The sequence below is a fragment of the Harpia harpyja genome, chromosome 4, assembly GCF_026419915.1.
Source record: "Harpia harpyja isolate bHarHar1 chromosome 4, bHarHar1 primary haplotype, whole genome shotgun sequence".
Taxonomy (NCBI): Eukaryota; Metazoa; Chordata; class Aves; order Accipitriformes; family Accipitridae; genus Harpia; species Harpia harpyja.
Genome location: NC_068943.1, coordinates 5,840,549 through 5,864,640, shown reverse-complemented (window position 1 = coordinate 5,864,640; position 24,092 = coordinate 5,840,549). Strand labels below are relative to the sequence as shown.

At 41.4% G+C, this 24,092-nt stretch overlaps 1 protein-coding gene across 10 annotated transcripts in view; it reads left to right on the top strand.

Moving 5' to 3' along the window:
- The window catches only part of MBNL2 (muscleblind like splicing regulator 2), a 113,613-nt gene that overhangs the window by 69,033 nt on the left and 20,488 nt on the right, over positions 1-24,092 (top strand). For 7 of the 10 annotated variants that reach the window (XM_052785761.1, XM_052785753.1, XM_052785760.1 and 4 more), the window contains 5 exons: positions 9,262-9,426; positions 12,480-12,680; positions 13,860-14,123; positions 20,568-20,621; positions 21,272-21,425. In XM_052785761.1, coding sequence (XP_052641721.1) covers positions 9,373-9,426; positions 12,480-12,680; positions 13,860-14,123; positions 20,568-20,621; positions 21,272-21,425 — 727 coding nt within the window. In that variant the 5' untranslated portion in view covers positions 9,262-9,372. The remainder of the gene's footprint in view (positions 1-9,261; positions 9,427-12,479; positions 12,681-13,859; positions 14,124-20,567; positions 20,622-21,271; positions 21,426-24,092) is intronic. The other 3 variants (XM_052785757.1, XM_052785759.1, XM_052785758.1) reach the window with 1 other exon arrangement.

Below are 24,092 nucleotides of genomic sequence, written 5' to 3'. Positions count from 1 at the left end.
TCTCTGGATGGGCAGAGTTGGAGGACTTAAATCCCCACTCTGCTACCGCAACCCGTCTTGAGTCGCATGGCAGGCTGCATCTAGTCCTTCCGCGGGAGGAGCCGTGTGTTTGTCAGAGCCCTGCACAAGGCGACTTCACGTCCCGGGAAGAGTCTCACCACCCATGTAACTGAAACCAGACATTTGAGGAATTTTAACTAAACGAGGTCACGCTTCCCTCTGCTTTCTTTATGTTCGTTCCATAGGGGTCTTCCCCTATACCGTGCGTTGACTGCCTCTCGTTCCATGAAAGTTCCCTCTGTGCATTAGAGTCAAGGTTTATTTCAAGGGTTGTCCACAGTTGCTTGTGATGTACTGATCGACGCTGGTAGCCAAACATAAAGCTAAGATAAAAATAACTGGTTTAGATTTTGAGTGCCAGTGAGGGGAAGAAATAAGCTTTATTTCCATGTTATTCTCAAATTATTTTCAAGGCAGTAAACACAGAAATAAAATAAATTGATATTAGTTTAAACTGTTGTTTCTTTGTCTGAATTTTCTTTGTCTTATTTGTTAGAGTAATATCGAGGATGTTTGTCAAATGACTTACAATTTCATAAGCGTCTTTTTTTTTTGGCATCTGCAATATCTGCATGAGTTCTTTCTCTTCTGAGCAATTTAATATCGAGTACACTTCCCTTGATATTGCAAGGCAAATTATTAAACCATTCTCTATAGCCGTCCTTCTCAACATTTGTTTGAAAGAGCATCTTGAGAGACTTGGAGCTCTGTGTGCATTGCATATGTGCTCTTCAGTAGAACATTTTGTCTTTTTCCATTTAAATAAATATCTCCTATTAAGTCTTTAGTGTTAAGACTCTTACATCATTTAGACATTCCATCTTTTTGTAAGACCTCCATTTTTCTTCAATATTTTTCTATTTTTTCTGTCGGTTACAGGCAGTTCTTGTTCTCTAACTTTATGAATAAAATGATCATTTTTATTTTACCAGCTTTTAGTTTCTTACAAGTAATTGAAATCATTAGAAGAGCAGCTGATGGTTTTCTTAGCTTGTTGGAAACCGAACCAAGCTGAAGTCACCTGAGAATTTTTTGCCTTTTCCTTTTCTACTTTAAGAAAGTGAATTTGCCTTCTACTTTTCCTTGAAACGGAAGTGTGTAGGTGCATATAAATATGTATGCACACTCACTAACTACGGTGGGCGGACTTGCAAGGTGGCTTTGGAAATACAGAATTAATTTCTCAGCGAAGTTTCTAAGTTGTTTTTGTTGGTGTTTTTTGTTTGGTTTTTGGGTTCTTTTCCAGGAAAACAGATCCAACAGCTGAAATATTTCAAGTGTAATACAAGAGTTACTTGTGTTTTTTTGAAATACATTTTTTCCTTTAGGTCTTTGTGGCAGTAAGGTGTATGGGAACAAGTGAAGTTTGAGACATTTGAACTCTCCATCAAAAGCTTAATATTTCTGTTACTAGTACAGTTTGGTCCTTTTGAAATTATTTTTCTTTTCCTCAAATAGTTCAAGTATGTCTCATTTTCAAGATAAGGGATCTTATTCTGATCTCCATTTTTTTCTATAAAATTAGATGTGATTCTACTTAGGCTAAAGGAATCATGTTTTCATAAGCATGCATATTTGCAAGTCAACCTACTCTGGATGTGAAATTATGCAAAATTCAAAAAAACATTTGAAGCTTTTTCGTATACCTTAAGGAAGAAATAAAATGCTAAGTTACATTTTTAAAAATCTGTGACTAGTCATTCTTAAGGCTTAACTAAATCCCCTAAGTCCTTGCACATATGCTTAACTCTACGGGCATGTGTAGTGCTACAGATTGTGTGAGATGGTACATATTCACAGCAAGTGCAAAGGAAATACTTTAATGAAGGTATGGTATCTGTTTTTTTACTTTCCGAGAGAAGTTAAGAAGCAGATAGGCCTGCATAGGAAAATTGAATTCCCACATTGTGATGCTAGACGGAAAATACTTTTTAACTCAGTTCAATCTGAACTCTAGTGGTTTTCCATGAGTGTTGAAAGTGCTGTTGGTGATTGAGCTCTCATGTGCTAAAATATATAGGGAAATGCATAAATGCAAGTCCTGTAGAACAAGAGGAATCATCCCTCTCTGTGTATGAATACTCAGTCAGTGTTTTCTTTAGTTGGTTTTTTTTTCCTTTTTGGTATTTCTGCATTTGAAAATAACATTTGAACTGGATGTTTTGGGGTGGTAGAGTTAGTGTGGCTGTGTATGGACAGGAGCAGAAGCTTAAGTATCTCAAAATACCCTGCCCTCCTATTGACTGGGTCTATTTTTAGCCCCAGGGAGCTCGGGATTATTGGAATTGAGAAGTTCCTGATTTATGCATCAGTGAAATTGTTAAATTGATTGGGTGAGGCCGCACACATTCCCAACCAGAATTTTTTGAGGGGCGTATGAGGAGGGATCCTAAAGCAGAAGAAAGAGTTTCTGCTCTTGTCAGAAACTCTGGAAGAGGAGTATTTACGGCTTAGGTACCTCCACAGCTGCTGACACTGCTGTCTCTGTGGCTATTCTTGCTGTGTGCTGCCACAGCCCCAGACAGGGGCCTGTGCTAGGTCCTCCTCTGCCAAGGTTTGAACAGTATGTAATATCTTCAGGTATCTAATATCAATATGAAGCAGGTGATGTCTAGCTAACCAGCATGCCCACAGTTGCAAGCGCATTAGTTTATTAAAATGTGACCTGATCTTTACAAGCATGTGCAAGTTTGCTGAAGCTGCATGATACAGAAAATTGCAATATTTTTTTTTTCCAGTAGGAGAGGTGGTTGTGGCATCAAGTGATTATTACTATTTTTAAAAAAAAATATTTTTTTGGTGTGTCTTTTCTGACTCCAGCGAATGTTTGGATCTCAGAGCGTCTACCTGGAAACCAGAAAATCTTTTTGCCCTTGTAGAACCAGTTGCTCAGATGCCTTCTAAAACCATTCGTGTCTTGGAAGTCTTATACTTTTCTTTTTTTTTCCCATAAGACTGCATATTTAATCCTGAGAGATCATAGAATTTCATCTGCATTTGTTAGTTTTAGCTTGTTTTCTTAAGGAAACACGTTTTGCATAATTGCACTATCCGTATTTTTGCCAGTATCATCCTCGCGCCCCGGTAACTTTTGAACACCCTGGCCAATTTCAAGCTGCTAGAGGCAGACATCTCGAAGACATATCACAAAGTTCTTACTGGTTATGCAAAAATCAGTGTCTGGGTAGAAGAGAGAGATCCAAATTACAACCCCGTTAAGGGAGAGGCTAGAGAGTGCACCGAGCCGCTCGCGAGCGTGGTCTGCCAGCCGCGTACACGTTTTGGCTGGCCCTTCAGGACGAGCGTGGCTTGAGCAAAGTTATATTTATGGTGTGAGTTGTTTCTGGGTCTGTAGTTCGGAGAGGTGGGAGGGTGTTCTGGTGGAGAAGGAAGGAGGGAGGTGGGAGTTCAGGGAGGACAGAGGTGGTGGCAGGGAGCTGGAAGCACCCTGGGGAGCGAGGTTAGGAGCAAGGGACGGACGTCTGCAAGGAAGCAGGCCTCCCTGTTCCTGCTCCTCATCGGATAACCTGTCTTTTAAAGGTGATGGGGTGTCCCGTGTCAGATGTTAGGCAATGCTGTGAGGTGGGGGAGGCATGCTCTGTTATTTCCCACTGATAGTATCAATAAATGGCCTCAGTTAACTTCGGATTTGTATGCTCAGCTTCAAGCTGGACTTTACCCATTTCAGCTATTTAAAAAAATTTAAATAATTTGGCTGGTTTGATGGTGGATAACACTGCTGCTTTGATAGGATGGTGGGTAACCATGGCTGCTGCCTTCCCAAATGTCCTGGTTTCGGCTGGGGTAGAGTTAATTTTCTTTCTAGTAGCTGCTATAGCGTTATGTTTTGGATTTAGTGTGAGAAGAATGTTGATAACACACTGATGTTTTCAGTTGTTGCTAAGTAGCATTTAGACTAAGCCAAGGATTTTTCAGCTTGTGATGCCCAGCCAGCGAGAAGGCTGGAGGGGCACAAGGAGTTGGGAGGGGACACAGCCAGGGCAGCTGACCCCAACTGGCCGAAGGGATATTCCATACCATGTGACGTCATGTCCAGTATATAAACTGGGGGGAGTTGGCCTGGGGGCAGATCACTTCTTGGGGACTAACTGGGCATCCGTCAGGGAGTGGTGAGCAATTGCACTGTGCATCACTTGTTTTGTATATTCCAGTCCTATTGTTATTGTCATTTCCTTATTGTTATTGTTATCATTATTATTTTCTTCCTTTCTGTCCTATTAAACTGTTCTTATCTCAACCCGTGAGTTCTGCTTTTCTTTTCCCCGATTCTCTCCCCCGTCCCACTGGGTGGAGGGAAAGTGAGCAAGCAGCTGCGTGGTGCTTGGTTGCTGACTGGGGTTAAACCATAACACCAAAGTATGAGGTAAAGCCTAGAGGGAGTCTTAATTTAGCTGGTATGGTTTAAAAAACCTAACATGGATCCCTCAGGGCTTAAACCTGAGGCAGGCACACTAACAGAAGACAACATGACAACGTTGCATGGTGATGCTCCTCCTGTAATGGCAACCTTCAAGGACAAGGAGGTTGTCCAAAGGTGCAGCACAGCTCCTCACAGCTGTGCATGGTGGGAGGACACGAGGCAGCTGGCGTAAACCCAAACTAGACAGGTTCAGACTGAACATAAGGAAAATCATCTTCATCATGAGGACAGCCAAGCAGTAGATCAGATTGCTCAGAGAGGTTGTGCAGGCTCCAGCCGTGGAGTTTTCCAAGACCCAGCTGGAGCAACCTGGGCTGACCCCAGGGCTGACCCTGCTCTGAGCAGATTGGACTGGGAATCTCTCGAGGTCCCTTCCAACCTGAATTAGCCTCTCCTTTTGCCAAAAAAAACCCACCACATTGCACTGCAGAAGTGTCTGACAACAGTTTTGGATTGACTGTATAGATTGGGGCTGTTACATTTACTAGTGGGACTTTTGTGATAAGCATGCTAAGAATATGTATTGACCCCCATCTTAAAAGCAGAATTCGGTACCTGAGCGACATGATTGTGGATGTGTTAGCTGATTCTCAGCTTAAGAGATAAAAGATAAAAGAAACATTGTTTTGCCTTCTTTTTTTTTTTTTAATTCAAACATCTTATTTGTATGAAAGATAAAGGTAATTTTAGTAAGTAAAAACTAACTCCTTATTATGCATAAGCAATTCCCAGCCTGCGCCTGGATGAATTGTTTTTACTGTTGTTACTATTAGAGCAATACTAAAATACTGAAGAAAGCTGTGGATTTGTAAAATATTCAAGACAGAGATGTGGCCGTACAACTTGTAGACAGGAAATGGGTTCTTAGTATTTTAATATGCAAAGTTATGGGATGTTACTTCTGCACTCGCCTCGTTTTGCTTATTTTAAAAGTAAAATTCTTAGCACATACCTAGCTTTTTAACGTGCTCCAGTCTGTGGGCTGTCTTGTGCCATTGATTTTAGGCAAACTACCTATTGTTCTTAATAGGGAAATCTATTGATTTAAAAAAAAAAAAAATCCATGGTGTGACATGGCTTGTTAAGGGATGTGGTTTTGATATTAAGCCGGTCAGGTAGCAGCTCCTAAGACCATTGCCCTTGCAGAAGCGGAGCCACTTGTTGCTGTGCCTGGGTGATGGGCACTGGAGTCCTTTGAGTTCCCAGCTCCTTGGTGCACCCTTTCCCTCTCCCATTTCTTTATTGGAATGAAGCCTGTGGCACACCCCGAACACGAGCCACGGCATGTTCCCAGTCTGGATAATTAGCAGTAGAAAAGTAGTTTTTCTGCTGAAACTTTCCATTACCTGCCTGAAATGTGGCCGTATGCATTAGGCTAGGCTAGTTGTAGAGGACAAAGGCAGAGAAGTGAAAGGTCAGAGGTAGGTACCATCCTTGTAGGATGAGGGGAGTAACAGTGCTGGGAATTTAATCTGATGTCTGTTTGTTGTTAGTATCTATTTCAGATAAGGAAACAGCTTATTGAAAGTGATTTTTTCGGGTGAACTCGCATGGGAAGTGCACAACAGCTTCTGATGTGCTTGTTGATAACCTTCGCTTCACGGGTTGCAGGAGTTTCTAGGGACCAAGTTTCAAACCAATCTGTTTGCGCCCTCAGTTTCAGGACTCTGACTCACATGTGGGAGCAGGTTAAAAATTGTATGAAGCAATTACTTTCCCCGCTGCCTGCCTCATCCTGCTGACAGAGTTTGTGCTGCTGTGCACCGGCGGGGACTGAATGTCTGTGGAGCAGCTCCTGAACTACTGTGGTTTTAAGAGCTGTGGTGAACCAAGCCTTGCTCCAGAGGCTCGATACTGTTGGATCCTAAAGTTAAAGCACTCAATTTTGTCTCTGTATTTGTTATAAGGTGGCCGGCTAGCACAGTAGTTTTTTGCAAGAATCCAAAGTGGAGTCTTATTGTAGATGTTGAGCCAACCAACGTGTTGAATACCCCTGCGTGTTGTGTACAGTTGCCAGTTCTGCTGTTTGGTTGATTTGTGCTGTCATCTCAGTTGGACTTCGTATTTGGCTTTTTAATAAAGAAAATAAAAAATAGGGTCCCATTTGATGGAGATAACACTACAAGTTTGAATTTTTGTTCTTGCAATGATTGGTAGTTGGGAATCAGCCCTGTTCCTCTCTGAAACGAATCTTGTCAGAAGTTCACAGGGACATGGAGCGTTTGTTAAAAAAGGAATGAAAAGTTGCTTATAGGCGTTTCCTTGCAACCATTCTAGGTCCAAAAAGTGAAAGCGGGTCTCAGAATTTATTTAATTTTTGTAGCTAGGGCTGGATTAATCTGCTCACTATTTTCAGTGCTCATTCCACTGCGGTTTATTTTGGGTCATTTAATTTCAACAAGGCTTGATCTGTTTACAACACTTTCTATAGTAGCGTGACAGGGCCACACAGCTCTTTTATAGTACGTTCATTGCTAACCAGGAGCTCAAAAAACTAGTAAATGAGGCACAGACATGAATAAGTTTAGAGAGGACAGTACATTTTTGTATGGTTGGATTATTTTGGAAAGTTTTCTGAAATAACCAATCTTTTGTGCACTGTGGGTTGCTTTGCAGAGCTTGAAGTGATGGTATATAGTAGCCGCGTGCTTTCAGAGGCGAGTGTGGAGGGCTGGCTGAAGGCACTCTTCAGACTTAAGGTACTTCAAAAGCCACTGTGGTTGAGAGTTGCTCTCAGTCCTTATTTGAGGAGCACTTTTGTTTCCACAGGTAGATACCTCCATCAGGTAGTTTGATTTGATTTTGCTGCTTTAATTTTCAGATTTGCTCTATGAACCATTCGTATACAAAATAGATTAAGGTTAAATAGATCTCAGTTAAAAAGGTCTTAATCAGTTGGCCTCATCAGCTAACACACAAGTGTATGCTCATTGCCCATGCTCCAATTTAACATTATGAAGGCGATGGCCTTGTTCCCCCCGAATGGAAGAGCCCGCCTTCTTCTGTGTCCATCAAATCGTGACTATTTCTGGTTCTGCTCATGCCAGCTGACGAAGTAACATTCCTTTTGTTTACTTTATTAAATGAGGCAGCATTAGTGACTCGCACAACAGAAGTCAGAAGGAAGGCACGATGTCCTGAAAATGGCTGCATTTATACTAGCAGGTTGAAACAGCACCAAGAAGTGTTCCTGAGCGCCGAGACCGTTTTTTTTTTCTTAAATTTTTAGCTTTCTTGAACTCTTCTGGCCTCTGCCATTTAGCATACTCCTGAGCAGTGGCCAGGCGCAGTTCAGGAAAGAGCTGTTCTCAATAGTTTAATAGTGTGGAAATAGCTGTTTGCATTCCCGTCAGCCTCGGTGCAGGAGAACCTTCCTGAACATGTTTAACTCACTCCTGTGTAGGTAGTTACTACATCCTTATAGCAGATTAGAGGCAGAATCAGCAGTGTTCCGCTGTCTGAGTAAAAAGTATAGCATTAACGCTGTTGTTCTGGGACATTGGAAGCTTATTGAAGGTTTTGTAGCAGTGTGTGTGTGTGTTTGCATAGACAGAGTCAGTGTACATGTGTACTGTGTGATGTTCTTGCATAGGAATCTTAATGTTTTCTTGGCTATAGGATATTCCTGCTTGGCTACAAATTGTAAAGCCCTTGTGCCAGTGACTGGAAAGTTTAAAAAGCACTTTTTAAAAACATCTCAATTTGGGAACTTACCTTTTACAAGTTTCGTGTGTCAAATGCAGTTTGACTAATGCTCTAGGTCCTCTGGTCACAGCTCTTAAAATTTTGTGACTGTTTGTGAGCTGTGTCATCGAGGAGCTTCTGATCTCAGCAGGTCCTGCCCTGCAGCTGCACAACCTGCTGGTGTACCCCACGATTTCTCTTTCTGGGGGAAAATATATCAGCACGTCTTACGCTGCTCTGCCTACGTTTTCGTCAGCACGCGGTGCTTGTAGAGGCGTGCTCCATGTCCATCGCCTCCAGCACAAGTCACCTCACAGGTGACTGCCCACCCATATTTTTATTGTCTCTTATTGTCTCATAACTGTCTAAAAATTCTTGCTTTCAGGTTGATCAGGAGCTCTCCTTTTGCTGTGTACCTTCAGATTTAGCTCCATGCACTGCTTCTAAATTTAGGCTGCAAAAGTACCAGCTTGGCTTCTGTTCTTTTATACTTGAATGGAAATAGTTCAAAGTTGTGCTGATGTAATAAAAACAGGAGGCCAGAAGGCAGTGAACTGGAATAAGGATGAATGTATGAGAGAACGCAAGCAGAGGGTGGCCACTTTAGATCCTTACTGCCATGAACACACAATTATTTTTTAATATAATATACTTAAAAGCTGCATTTCTCTTAAAGAAGGTTTAAATTTGTTATTCATAAAGTAATGCCATTTATAAAGAACATTTATGTTATGGTAACACCAGATACTCTAGCCAAGATAGCATGAGAGGCAGTTCAGGCAGTCTGGATAATACTCAGAGTATTAATTGTATAGCAGTGATCTGTACTTAACAGTGAAAATGCTGTTTCAAAGTCTTTCTCTTTTTTTTTGTGACTAATAGCCTTAACAATCAATCAGAGGTAGTGGGCTGAGGCAGAGCTCGAGGCCATCAGCTCCTCCCAACCTGCTACATAGTTCCCAGGAACCACCCTGTATTTCATTAGTTCTTGCTTAGTTTATCATATAATATTTTGCTTGAAGGCATTAAACTATCATCAAAAGCAGCAGACCAATTAGTGTGACTTCTTTTTCCAGGGTCGTTGTACAAGGGAGAACTGCAAGTACCTTCATCCACCAACACATTTAAAAACTCAACTGGAAATCAATGGCAGGAACAACTTAATCCAACAAAAAACTGCAGCCGCAATGCTCGCCCAGCAAATGCAGTTCATGTTTCCAGGGACACCGCTACAGCCAGTGGTAAGTATATTTCTCTGATGGTGTTAATGGTAAGTAAAGTTGAAGACCATATTGACTTGCAAAAGTTCTCTAAACTAGTATCAATAAAAATAGTCCCCGTCTGTTGACTTAAGGAATTGCCGGGATGCTAGAGATATGTTCATTTATGTTTGCATTTGAAGATATAATGACGTGTTGCTGTAGATTTGATATATTTTTTTTATCCCAGAATAATTTGCATATTTTTTCCTTTTTTTTTTTTTTTAACCTTCATTCAGTTCATGTCAGGTTTAGTCTAGATTTGCAAGGTTTTTACCTATAATCCTTCTGGAGCTGAAAATTTGTGTAGTAATTTGCTAGTAAGCTACTTGAGTAGGAATGCAAAGTTTCTCAGGAGTTTATGGGTTTGAAGGGCTTTAAATAGTGTTTAATCCCAGTACCAGGAACAAAGGTTAATGTCATTCTGGGTAGCATTTTCTTACTCTCTTGAAATCTGAAGTGTCCCAGAATAAGACAGAGACTTGCTGGTGCGTGCACTTTACAAACTCAGCTTTTTATCTTAAGGTGATGCATATGGTGCCTGGAACACTTCAAATCCAGGAGGTGACATAAAACTAGAGTCTTGCATGCATGAGCAGCATCTTTGGATATGCATTAAAATGATCAGTTTGCTCTGGGCTGCCTTTGCAGTTGAGCTCCTCGTTGTACCAGACTTCCAAAGCATGGTTAGGCAAGTAATCTGAATTAAACTTTTCACACATGGCTGCTAATGATGTTTTCTCAATCTGAATGCCTGCTGTAAGGCATCCCACTGGAGTGGATTTCTTTCTCTAACTTGAGGCATCTGGAGTGTTGGCATCAACTTCTGCATTGGGCTCCCAAGGTCCATTTATAGTTTATCAATAAAGACCTAGGCACTTCTGGTTACTATTCACTTGGCTTGTTTCAGACGTCTGCATTCAGATTAGATGATTTGGTTTTTTAAGTGCCTCTGCCCTTCCACGGGCTATCATAGGAGCCAAGTGTAAGCATCTCGGAGGAAGACATCTGTATTTGGTCACAAGAAGCTCACCTCAGATGCCTTTTTCGAATGTGTTTTTACACTTGAAATATCTGCTGTAAGGTGGGAGGCATGAACAAAAATTGGGTGTCAGGAGTCCCTGAATTTCTGGTAGATGTTCATCAAAATGTATCTTGGTATATTGGCATAATGTGTTTTGATATTTCCTGTTTTTTTACTGCTTGAGTGTTCACCAAAAAAAGTTTTGATGAAGTAATAGATTCTACCTCTTAATATTATGAGAAAAATTAAAGTGGCAAAATTATACTTTTTTCTACTCACGCATTTCATCATTTGAACTTTACAATTTCATGATGTAATGCCTTCTGTACTGATTGCTCTGATAAAAGTGCCGGGTTTTATTTCTCTGTCTCACACAAATTGCCAGATTAAGATGACTCAGCCTTGACCAAGTGGATGAAAAGTGAAAGAAAATTCCACAGAAGTCATTTGACATGTGGATTTATTCTTAAAATTATATCTGATACAAAGCAGTTATTTATATTTTACATAACACATATTGTCCTCAACATAATTGAACCATTGTTTCATATAAATGTTCATTACTATGCTCTAAAGAATTTAGTTCACACTTGACATATAAACTGGGCTGTTTGATATCAAGCAGTTTTGATCTCTGATAAAAACAGAGCGTTATGCACTTTTAATTCTCTAGGGCAGGTAAATGCCATTTCCGTACAGTTCGGTATCCTGGCTAATCTGCTGCTCAAAGCATCTTCTTGGTACTAACTCACATTCATTTATAATTTAGTAACTGGTTCCAAAGACAAAAAAAAAACCCCAGAAATAAACAGAAACAGAAATAAACCTTCTAGCTCCTATGCTTTCTCTTGCATATTTTCTACATACTGTGCGTGGCTGGCTTCCCTTCTCCAACAAAGACCGTGCAGACCACCTTGATGAGAAAGACACTCCTCCTTCGTTAAGCGTTTTTAAGTCTTTCCTTAGTGCTCTGCTGTTGTGTGGTTCATTTCTAGCTGCCGGCTTATTTGGGAACTTAATTTCTGACAAAGCTGATCTGAGATGCGTCCTGTTTTTCCGCATAGTTCTTCCTCATTTATAATTATAGTTTCGCTCCCTGGGGTAAACATCAGCTCTGCAGAACTAAACCACTTTCCGGGTCTGACCGTGGTCTGACCACGGTGATGTTCTGCCTCCATCCCCCATGGAGCTGGTGGTAACAAACCCACCATTCTGCCTTGGAAAGGCTGCATTTTAGCATCACACAAGTGCTCTTTCTTCTGGTCATGACTTCACTGACTTGCTGTAGGAAGGCATGAAACAGATTTTTAGATGTATCATTCCTTCCAATCAAATTTTTTCGTAAGATGAACTCTAGCTAAGCCTGAATAATCCCTTTCTAAATATTGTGTCCAGCTGAGATTATAATATTTATTCTGCTTGCCACTGGTGACAGCTGAGCACACAAACATTCGCAAAGGTGAGGTTTTTTGATGTGTGAGCCATAGCAACATATAATTGCAGGAGGTGGCAAAATACAGCATGCGAACAGATGGAAGTTACATGCCAAAGAGCTCATTATATATACTCTTATTAGAAATATGGCTTTAATATAGTTAATCACGCTTCACCTATGAAATCTGGTGCCTTGAAAAATAGCCTGTTTTCCCAAGGAAAACGGGTATTGAGAAAAAGCAATAAAGTCTATGTCTATGTTATTTCTGCTTTTAGATGTGTAAATAAGCCTGCAATGTAAGCTGGACCTCCATAGAGATTCAGGTTCAAAGTAAGACTTCCTTTGCATCGGCAACCTCTTTTCCAATAATAGAGCTACAAAGGCGGTTCTTCGAATACTACTGGAATGTGTTACGTGATTAAAAGAAGAGAGTATGCCGTGTGTTTTGCCAGCTGTTTGAAATTTTTTCATTAAGAAAATGAATCAGTGCCAGAAAGAACACACAAAAGACAACTAGTAAGCTCTTGATTAAAGGGTTGGATTTTTTTCATCTTGGTCTGTGTTTTCCTTTTGCAGCCCACATTTCCAGTGGGTCCCACAATAGGAACGAACACAGCTATTAGCTTTGCTCCTTACCTAACGCCAGTAACACCAGGAGTTGGCTTAGTCCCGACTGAGATCCTGCCCACGCCGCCTGTCATTGTTCCTGGAAGTCCACCGGTTTCAGTCCCCGGTTCAACTGCTACCCAGAAACTCCTCAGGACTGATAAACTGGAGGTACTGTAGACACCATTGTGACTAGAAATACAATCCTCTGTTAGGCTGTGTGAAAGATCCTGGAGGGAAAAACTCTGTTAGAAAGGATGCTTAAATTTATTTGCTACAAATAAAGACCTTGTAACCAGGTAGGATTTCTACACTTGCAGCCAGTGGTAACTAAACACTGTTATTTTTAAGGTAGTATGTTCATTCAGATTTGATACACAGACATGGACAGGAATTTTCATCTTTTGTAAAGTTCATCTCCTTCAAAGTACCTCGAGTATACATGCCTGTAAATGTATGCCTCGATGAAATATCTAACAAGCACATTCTTACTGCAGTATTAATTCTGTCCCGGTTTTTATGCACTGATGTTAGGGGAATTTTATAGCCTTATGGATTGCTATTAGGGGAATGGTATAGCCCTTCAGCCTTGAGTTACAAATGGAGAAGTCGAATTTTACCAACCACGCAGCAGACTGAAGGGGCAAGCCCCCAGCTATGTGCAGAGCCTCTCTGGTGTTGATGGATCTCTGCCTGGCTGGGCTCAGTGGAATCTGTGTTCCAAGTACACAAGAAGGCCAAATGGCTCTTGCAGAAATGAATGTCCTTTCCCAAAAGCCTAAGCAGTAGTATCTAGAGTATGTTTCTTCCTAGGAAAATCCACATGTTCATTCTGCCCATTTTTGAAAATTATTTTTAAGGAGGCTCTCCATTTTATTTGTAGACTCCATAAAAAATGCAGTGCATCTGATGCATATCTTCCCCAGGTCTCAGCAAGAACTCTTCCTTCCCTACCAGCGGAGCTGCAAGAATACAAAGTGTAGTCAGGAAGGGACTGAATATTTAGTGATTCCCAGCTAGTTTTGCAGGGGCAGTTACTTCAGTGAGGATCCTTCCCAGGTGTTTTCTAGACAGGAAAAAGGAAAGGCATTTGGGAGTGCTTCTGTTGCATGTCAAGTTCGTTTAGCCACTGTGCCGCAGAGCTACCTGAGGACCCGAGCATGTACGGGTAAAATAGATGCATTTCCCTCTCCCAGAAGAAGACGAAGCGTTTATTAAATTGAATTCGCCGAAAAACTTGAACTGACGGGGGAAGGGGGGCAGGTCTGTCTTTTGGGGGCGCGGGGCTCTCCCTGCCCTTTCGCGTTGCGCCGAGCTCTTCCCCTGCAACGCGTCTTGTTTTGCATGTAGGTGTGCAGGGAGTTCCAGCGGGGAAACTGTGCGCGTGGAGAGACTGATTGCCGCTTTGCGCATCCAGCAGACAGCACAATGATTGACACAAACGACAACACCGTAACCGTGTGTATGGATTACATAAAAGGTCGTTGCATGAGGGAGAAATGCAAGTATTTTCACCCTCCTGCACATTTGCAGGCCAAAATCAAAGCGGCGCAACACCAAGCCAACCAGGCTGCGGTGGCAGCCCAGGCAGCTGCGGCAGCTGCGACTGTGATGGTAAGTGCTGGCATATATGGCTGGCTTTTTTTGACAGAAGCTCTTTGATGCCTATTTTGCTTCAATTTAATGCTGTTTGCTTATACTTTCTTTTCTCTTTTGCCTCTTTCTTTTTTTTTTTTTTTTTGGTAAAAGATAAGAATTTATAAAACTATTACTATTGCTTGATGGGAGGAAGCACTTTTTTTCTTTATGCCCTTATTTTAATGCTGTATTTCTATCCAAGAAAGTGAAGCAAATGACACTCTATACCACTTCTGTTCTCTGCCTTGATTATATGTTAAATTTGCCCCTAGTATTTCCAAACAGAAACAAAACTGATAAGCTTCAGTGTCCCCTGGAAAACAGGGGCACATACGCTGTTTTAGCTCTTTGATGACAGATACCCATGTGGAAATTTGGAAGAAAAGGAAGAAAAGCAAAGAGCGAGCTCTTCCCTCAGAGATTGGTGGTAGAAAAGAAACCTGTATTAAGATTCAACTCACCCCACCTTAGATTTCAGACGGCTAGATATCTGAGCCTAGCCTAGCCACCTTGGTCTCACTTTATAGGTAGCGGAGAAGAACCAGCACGTTCATCTGATCTACCATTAGTGCCTGTCTGAGGATGAGAAGGAACTGCTCTCTGTAGGTACACATCTTTCCCCACTGACTAAAAAGTGTTGACTATATCTTTTTGAACTTTGGTTGGATGAATCTCACACCTAGAGACTTTTCTTGCCTCTCCCACTGTCATGGGCAAGTTACTTGAATCACAGGGTTTAAAAGTAGTAAACTAAAATGGGAATCATTAAGAAAAAAACATAGTACGTATAGTGAGAAGAAGAGATTGAGGGCTTTCTATTTTCAGATATTTCAAGCTCTTACTTAAAACTGTTCAGACAAGTCAGCCCATCCATTTACCAGTATTGGATCTCTCTTACGGTTGCTACCAGGAAAGTTGATAAATTTAAATAGAGTGGTATTGATAAAGTTAAATAAATCAAGCATGCAGGATCTGACTTGGGAGACAAAATTGCTGGCAGCAAATCAAAGAATCATTGTCTTCGTTGTTGGTAGTGGACGAATAATTAAGCAGATGTGGTTTGTGGACTTGTGGGCAGTGCATACAATATTTAGAGACAATACAGTTATTCTCTGGGTAAAAAGCCTACCAGAAACACAATACAGTACAGTATATAACTACCCCAAGCTATTGTATTTAGCAAATTAGCAAAGACCAGACTTTTTGAGGGACAAAGGGTAAGTTATGCAAGAAAGTAAACCTCCAAACAGAAGAACATTTCTTGAGTTTTAATATTCCTTCCCTTACAGTATCCCCAGTCTCTGTTTCAAATTGGATGACTTTTAGTTAAACTTCCCTGTGCTTGCAGAAATTGAATACCATCTGGAAATTAAAGCAAAGGAGATTGTTTTTTTTATTCTAATTAGCTTCTATTGTGCAATATTCATTGTCAGTTTAGAGAATGTAATATTTCTAGGCAGTATACTAAAGAAGAAAGGAGAGTGATGAGGGGATTAATTTTTTGCACTTCAGTAATGGTTGGATGTATATCCTGTGATTTTAAATAAGCTGTCATTGAAGTTGCAGTAGCCTCAAAGCAAGATGGAGCATCTTTGGAAACACAGAATTGAAATGTTAGCATTCTTATGTCACCGGAGAAGGCGGCAGGGACCTGTAATTCAGGGTGACTTTTTGCAGAAAAATATGTACAAAATAATGTGTTTTAATGGCATATTTAGACTATCAAACAGAAAAGATTCTTTACAATCCAACTATTTTTTGTTTAATATAGATTTGAAACAATCAGAGGGAATGAAAAATCACCAGAATGGCAATAACAACAACAAAGTGGTAGAAAAGACACGTGCCTGCAAGGCCACCCAAGAACAACCAGGAATACTCAGTTGGATCTAGAGAGCAAAAGTAAGGCAGAAGTACAAATGCTTACCTGTAGGGTTCACTTGCAAGTTGCTCCCAGGTTGAAATTGTGTCCGAGACGTTTTTCTTCCTGGGGGAGCTGGCTGCATGGCTCTGGTCCAGAGGGTGCTTGTATAGGGGAGTGTTGTGGATAGGGTTAGAGCACTGTAGGCAAAGCTTATAAGACCATTGAAGGTCAATGAATTCTGCCATCTGGGACCTTGCAGAAAATGCCCTGTCTGTATTTCTGTACACTGAAGTTTAGGAATTTTTACTTGGATATCTTAGGTGACCTCATCGTCTGAAGTAAAAAGAAAGGGGAAAGACACTGTGAAGGAGGCTATAGACCGTGTACAGCTTAAATGTAAAGTGCATTAGAAGACTCTGTCATCTATCATTGTACTTGTGGAGCTCGAAATACTTATATGGTGCATCAGAGAGCATAAAAAGTCACTGAAGAATGTACAGCCTAAATTAAAATGTGAGTTCATAGTTGGTGTTGCAGGGTACCTCTGGAGATTGTCTAGTGCAATCCCCCTGCTCAAGCAGGGTGAGCTAGAGCAGATTGCCCAGGACGTGCCTGCTCCATGGTTAAATCATGCTTATAGTAAAAAAAAAAAATAAAAATTCTTACATTTAAATGGAATTTCTTGCATTTACATTTGTTCCCACTGCCTCTTGTACTGTCACTGGGCACTGCTGAGAAGAGTCTGGCTCCATCTTTACTCCCCTGTCAGGTATTTGTATACACTGATGAGGTCCCCCTTCATCTTCTCCAGGCTGAACGGTCCCACTTCCCTCAGCCTTTCCTCATATCAGAGGTGCTCCAGTCCCTTAATGATCTCTGGGGCCCTTTATGGGACTGTTTTCTAGTATGTCCGTGTCTTTCTTGTACTGGGGTGCCCAGACCTGGTCGTAGCGCGCCATATGCGGCCTCACCAGTGCCGAGTAGAAGGGAAGGATCACCTCCCTCAACCTGCTGGTGATGCTCTTCCTAATGCAGCCCAGGACGCTGTCGGCTGCCTTTGCTGTGAAGGCACATTGCTGGCTCATGTGCAACTTGGTGTCCACCAGGACCCTGAAGGCCTTTTCTGCCAAGCCTTGGTGGCCCCCAGCAGGTACCAGTGCCTGGGGTTGTTCCTCCCCAGGTGCAGGGCTCGGTATTTCTCTTCAATGAACTTAGTGAGGTTCCTCTGTGCCTCTTTCTCCAGCCTTTCCTGGTCCCTCTGAGCAGCAGCACGTCTGTTTTGTGTATCAACCACTCACCACTAGTCACTGGCTTCCAGCTGGACTCTGTGTTGCTGATCACAACCCTTTGAGCCTGGCAGTTGAGCCAATTTTCAATCCACCTCGCTGTTTCCCATTTAGCGTGTACTAAATAAGTTTGTCTATGAGGGTGGAATGGGAGACAGCGTTGAAAACCTTTCTTGAGTCAAGAGAAACACCACCCATTGCTCTCCCCTCACTCACCAAGCCAGTCTCATCATAGAAGGCTGTCAGGTTGGTTAAGCACAATTTCCCCATCATAAATCTATGCTGACTACTCCCTGTCACCTTCTTGGCTTTCACGTGTTTGGAAATGGTTTTCAGGAAGAATTGCTTGATTGCTTTCCCAGGGACTGAGGTAACATTGACCAACCTGTCATTCCTCAGACCTTCCTTCCTGCCCTTTTGAAGAGAGGAGTGTCATTTACTTTCTTGCAATCTTCAGGAACTTCCCTCGGTCACAGGGACCTTTCAAAGATAATTAAAGTGGCCTTGCAGCGATATTGGCCAGCTCCCTCAGCACCCGTCGGTGCATCCTTTCAGGTCCTTTGAGTTTGTGTACGTCCAGTTTGTTTAAAGGTTCGCTAGCCTGATCTTCCTGCTCCGAGGGTAAATCTTCTTCACTTCAGACTTCCCCACTGGTCTCCACTGACCTGAACACCAGTCTTACCAGTAAAGACTGAGGTGGAGAAGTTGTTCAGTACCTCAGCGTTCTCCATGTCCTCTGTCACCAGGTCGCCTGCGCCATTCAGCCATGGGCCCACATTTTCCCTAGTCTTCCTTTTGTTGCTGATACACTTGGAGAAGCCCTTCTTGTTGTCCTTCACATCCCTTGCCAGGTTCAACTCCAGGTGGTCTTTGGCTCTCCTAACCCATCCCTGCATGCTCAGGCTGTGTCCCTGTTCCTCCTGGGCCATCCATCCCTGCTTCCACCTCTTATGGGCTTCCCTTCTTGCGTTTGAGTTTAGCCAGGAGCTCCTTGCACATCCGTGCAGGCCTCCGCTGCGTGGATCTTGCTCGTATTCCAGGAGATGTTATAGCGTACCAATGTGACGTGTGGCAGACAAATACTATGCCTTAGTATGCTTGATCATTTTTATTATTACCTTTATTTCCTTTCCATAGCCTTTTCCGCTCCAGTCTGTAGCTATTGGTATTTTTCGTAGTTAGTTATGTAGGAGATCAAATGTTGAGCAGGAGATAACCTGATGGAACAGAAAAAGGCAAAGGAGGTTTTACTATCAGGACAAAATGAAAGAAAAGATGAAGGTGGGAGAGAAAAATGGTCGGTTGGTCTGAAAGCCTGAGAAGAGGGAGAGACTACATGGAAACAAGGCTGATGAGTAGGTCTAGAAACAGATCAAGTTAAAGCCTTCAGGCTGGGAAGACTGTGAGACTGAACTTGCTACGGAAGATGAGGGGAAAGCCAGCAAAAAGCTTCCAAATAAAGAGGTGAGGTTAAGAAGAGCATGGAGAAGAAGTGGAGAAAGGCAATCACAGACACAGAGATAATAAGTTAACAAGTGAGATCAGATAAGATCTGCATTTGGATAATAAAGGTAATTAACTGAAACACTTTACTCTTAACAATGTTGATTTGAATTTGTGGACTTCATCATCGCATAATGCTGAAATCAGTCATAATGCTTCACCTCCGTGTAGACTTCCATCCGTGGTGGATGCAGAGTGGATCTGAGGCTGTGCCCTGTGCAGACGGAGTGAAGTCCTCCACGGGGGTACCCATGGGGGATACCACATATTGGCTGCACTGTGCTTGGGCACAAGAAAGCTCTCCAGATCCTCACTTTGCACCGGGTATTTCTTGTTATGTCTGAGTCTTGGACCCAGACAGATGAGCAGATCCTGTAGATCAGGGTATGTAATCCAGAAACGTGCTGAAGGAGAGATGGGGAGGGTGTTGGGAAGCCTCACGCAACGTAGGTGCAACAGAGCCAGGAACAAGGAATAGGCAAAGTGAGGGCTCTCCTGCAAAATACCCTGTTGGCACTAGCTAATCCTGTGACCATAAGCTGCTGGTAGGCATTTTGTGCCTTGTCCTCTTTGTTTTTTTCCACTTTTGTTCCCCATTTCCACATACTGATGTCAAGATAGACATAATCTGTATATCCTAAAAAGAGCTAAATATCAGCCTGTGTTTAAAAAACAAAAGTAAAAATTCTGATTTCTAAGTAAATCTTCCTTTCCTTTCTAAAGGTTTGTAAGAATTTTTTGTACTATAAAACTTGAAAGTAACATTTTATATGAGAAGATTTTTTACAGAATGCCATCATATCAGCCATAAGTTTGATCTTATTATGGAAGTATACATAAATGTATATGCCTATGTACTATGCTTAAATACTTTCTTTTAAAGAAAATTAATAATGCTGGACGAGTATCGTAGCTCATACGTTAATGTTCGCTTATGAACCGAGAGCAGTATTTTCACTCCCTGCTCCTGAAGCTAGTACTGAAGGTTGTAGGAAAATCTAGAAAATGTTTTAAATTCTGAAAGACTTTTTTCCCTCTCAATGTAATGTGGTAAGTTACAAGGAGAAAAAAAATCTACAAAAATGACCCAGCTGTAGGGGAAAAAAAAAAGAATTAATGATAAGTTAGTGTAACTAGACCTATTATTTATTCTGCTTTGTATTGAAAAAGAGGAATCTCTCTCATTTTGAACCCCAAATCTATTGAATGATGCACTTCTCTTAATTAAAAGACCCTCACTTTGCAAGCACTGATATTAATAGCATTTGTAATGCATTACAACTTTCACTAGTGCTTTGTATTTGAAAATGCAGCCTTCCAAATTGATGTTTCCGCATTAAAATGTGACTTAACTAACTTATCAGGAATTCTTATAGGCGTATCCTTAAAACTTTCTGCATCTCTGTGAAGTGTTTATACGATGCTTAATAGTGTCTGCAAGCTGCTGTTTTACTCAACTTTCCTGAATTTCAAACATCTATATTTTACTCTCTTATATGCTTTTAACTAAGGTATAGTAGATGCATTTTTGCTTCGGTACTAATTCGAAATGTAATATTCATTTCTTTAGAAGACATTTTTGTTGTTGTGCATGCCTAGTGTTTTGTATGTTGTATATTGCATTCAGAATATTTTTTTCCTTCTCACCTATCCACAAATGCAATGCCGTTCCCATGATGCACCTCTGCTTGCTGTTTACCTGTATGTTAATTCGCTTGAATCCCATTGGCCCACTGCCATCATGTGCTCGCTGCCTGTTATTAAAAGACTCAGTCGACTGCCAAAGCAATGAAGCGACCTCTCGAAGCAACTGTAGACCTGGTACTTTGACCTTTCACCTTTTGCTTTGCATGTAGCTTTTTTTTTTTTTTTTTTTTTCAGAGAAGCAACTAATGAAATTTGTATCGCTTTACTTTTGAACATCAACCGGAAATGATTTCACATACTCGTTAATTTACCGGAAACTCTATTTATCCATCTCATTCTCATACGTAATAAATGCAGATGATTTAGTTTGGTTCCTAACATGGTTTCATTTTTTAAATATCCTCTCATGAGAAGTCGAATTGAGATAAAACTGCTTCTGTAATTGAAAACGCTTAACGTAATCCATTAATCTGTATAATAATAGGAAACGATATTTAAATTGAAAAAAGAAAATACTTGGCAATGAAACACAAGTGGTTTTTTCTCCCTATAATATTTGAAAACCTACTTAAAGGCAATGCCATTTTCGTTGCTTTAAAGGCCTTTCTTTTCAGTAGTTGTGCTGCTACAGTTTTAGGTTAATAGTACCATGCTTTTGCTATCAATAACAAAATTTCACTCATTTTACATTGCTGTGCTTTGAGTTAATATGCATGGCAAGGCATCTTTAGCCGCTTTAAAAATAATAAGTTTTTGTATTTATGTATATGTTACGGACAACGTCTTAAAAATGACGCCATTTTAACTAACTTATTTATTTACAGGCCTTTCCTCCCGGTGTTCTTCACCCTTTACCAAAGAGACAAGCACTTGAAAAAAGCAATGGTGCCAGTGCCGTTTTCAATCCCAGTGTCTTGCACTATCAACAGGCTCTTGCCAATGCTCAGTTGCAGCAGCATGCAGCGTTTATCCCAACAGGTATGTTGTACCCACGCTGAACTGATTTTGTGTTCCTTAGGTAGCCTCCGTGTCAGGCAGTTGCACTTAACAGAAGGTTTTATTATGCTCCCTGCCCTACTTGAGGTGAAGTCTGCACAGATATTTACGTTATTTTAATTCCTCCTGCGAAAGTACGAGAATTCAAGCAGAAATTTCAACGTGCCGTTAGGCTGCTTTTCACATTCATAGCCTCGTTCATCGTTGTCCGGAGTTTGCCCCTTTTTTTTCCTACCTTAAATTGGCTGTATTTTGACTTTTATCTGCCAGCGCTCTCCTAGGAGACGAGAGGGCAAAGTTCCGCTAACAAAAATGCTGGGAAAAGCGTCGCCCTTCAGCGGTGCCACGGGAAGCGTGCCGTGGCCGAGGCGCATCCTCCTGCTCCCTCGGGTGCTGCGTGGCGGCCGTGGGGATTACCCCAGCCGCGCACGAGCGGAGCGAGGAGGGGAGCTCCGGCCATAGCCTTCCCGTCGGTACCTCTGTGGGAGCACTGGGAAAACGCATCGCTCCCCGCAGCTGCGCTAAAGGGGCTTTGAGGCATCAGGTGCCTTGTCGTGGTTTTCGTTTTGGAACGCCACCAGAACTTTTCCTAGCATTTGTGGCTAATAGCTGGGGTTATAATTCTTCATAGGGGTGATCCGAAGACAAGTGAACGTGATTTGCATTTCAGTGCTTGGAACTCTGTAAAAAACAGAGAGCATTGAGAGATGGCTCGAACTGCACCGTGGCTGGTGGCAGGGCTTCTCTTTAACACTGCGAGAGAAAGAATGTGCTAGGTGCTCGTGTAAACAATAACAACGTAACCCTCTAAATTATGTCAGTCGCCCCTACTCCAAACTTCCCAAAGGTAAATATCCTGCCTAATGAATTCTGTGATTTCATTGGTAATTAACAAATTACGTATTTTAGTATCAGAATGTTATTGAGTGTGAGCTTCCAGAATCGTTTAAAACGACGTGTTTGCAAATGCGCTTGACATTTCAGCGATGTTATTTTAGTTTATAGAAATAATGTCGGTTAAACAAGGAACGAAACGCAACACACCATGATTTCCCAATCTATCAGCATTCCCATATGTTTTTAAAGATAAAAACAAACACAGATGGCTTTGACTTCATGGAATTTTGCTATAAGGCCTGAGTAACAACCTTGGAGCCTGCCCCTGTATTTACAATAGGAAGTTATAGCATGCCGTATTTTTAGCACATTGGAGCACCAGAATATCTGTGGCAGAAAACATGCTGACGTTTATGGGAGTGTTCGAAAAAAAAAAATAAATTGTGAGACTGCCTATTGGGACGTGAATGGAAGACTGCCCTGTGCTTACGAACATACAGAAATTTCCTCAAATTTATTTTACATTGTAACCCTGAGAATTTGCAGGATGATATGCATTGTTCCTTCCCTTAAGCACTCCCTTTCAGGGCTTACCGCTATTATTTGCAATTGCCAAGGATTTTAAATTAACTATGGAAAACACAGTAGTTTAAACCTGTTTCAGTGAAATAGCATTTGGATATTTTCCAGACTTTTGGAGTGCTCATGCTTCCTTAAGTAGCTCATTCTTGGTGCTTTTTATTGTCCATCCCTCTTTTCAACTAATGGTTGTAATTATAGTTTTATCTTACAAATTTCTGATGGTAGGAAGGGTGGATCTTAGAACCAAACCTTAAGGGCCAGGCTGTTGGCAAGCTCCAAAACAAGTGCATGAAAAAAGAATAGAGGGATAACGTAGCAGATGGAGCCCAAGCCCAGAGCAGAAAACCTTTCTCAAAGTGCTGAGCCTCTTCCTCTCTGCGAACGTCATCAGCACCTAGAAAGGATGTTAGAGAGAGGAGTGGGGTGTGGGAGGAGGTTAGGAAAGGGAAACCCCCTCTATGTGAGTGGGTGTCATGAGCTTTTCATTAAAGATGCTATGTCTGATAATCCCACGTTTCCTGGGAAGGCTGGATTTGGTGGGTGTAAGGCCTGTCATGCCACCCAGGTCTAAGGAGCAATGCATGACATTATCTGTTGGATTTTAAATGATTATGTGATATTTTCTGAACTGGTATAATTTTCAAATGTGTTCCTTGTGTGTGTGTGTGTGTGTTAAGTTAAAATTATAGACAAGTTTTGCTGCTGGAATATATATAAAACTTAATTGTTTTATATAACTTCTCTGCTTTCTTAACCACTTGCTCCCCTAACAAAAAGTGTGGGGCTTGACTTAGCATGGCTTACCTCCAAAGTTCTGCACTTTGTTTGTTTTACATCAGTTTGATTGCTTTGTCACCTTCTCCTTATTGTTTGGTGAATGATCTTAAAAACAACAGATCTTTTCTCTCTTCCCATTGCTGTTTGTGAGTGTTTCTGTAGCCTCTAGAGGAGGAACTTTGTGTATTCTCCGGGGACTGTTCTTGGGTAAGGTCATTCATAGTTACACTGCTACTGCGATGGTCCGATAAGGGGCTGCGGTAGTAATGAAGCAGGAATACAGGAAGCATATTTGACTTTGTATCAAATATGCATGTACCTGGGACTAGTCTCCTTACCTGCTCGCCTTCACCAGCTTGCTATATGCACTCTACTGAAAATACACTGGTTTGTTTTCTTCTTTTTTTTTTTTTTTTTTTTTCATTTGGTCTTCCCAGAAAGGTTAAAGGTGGA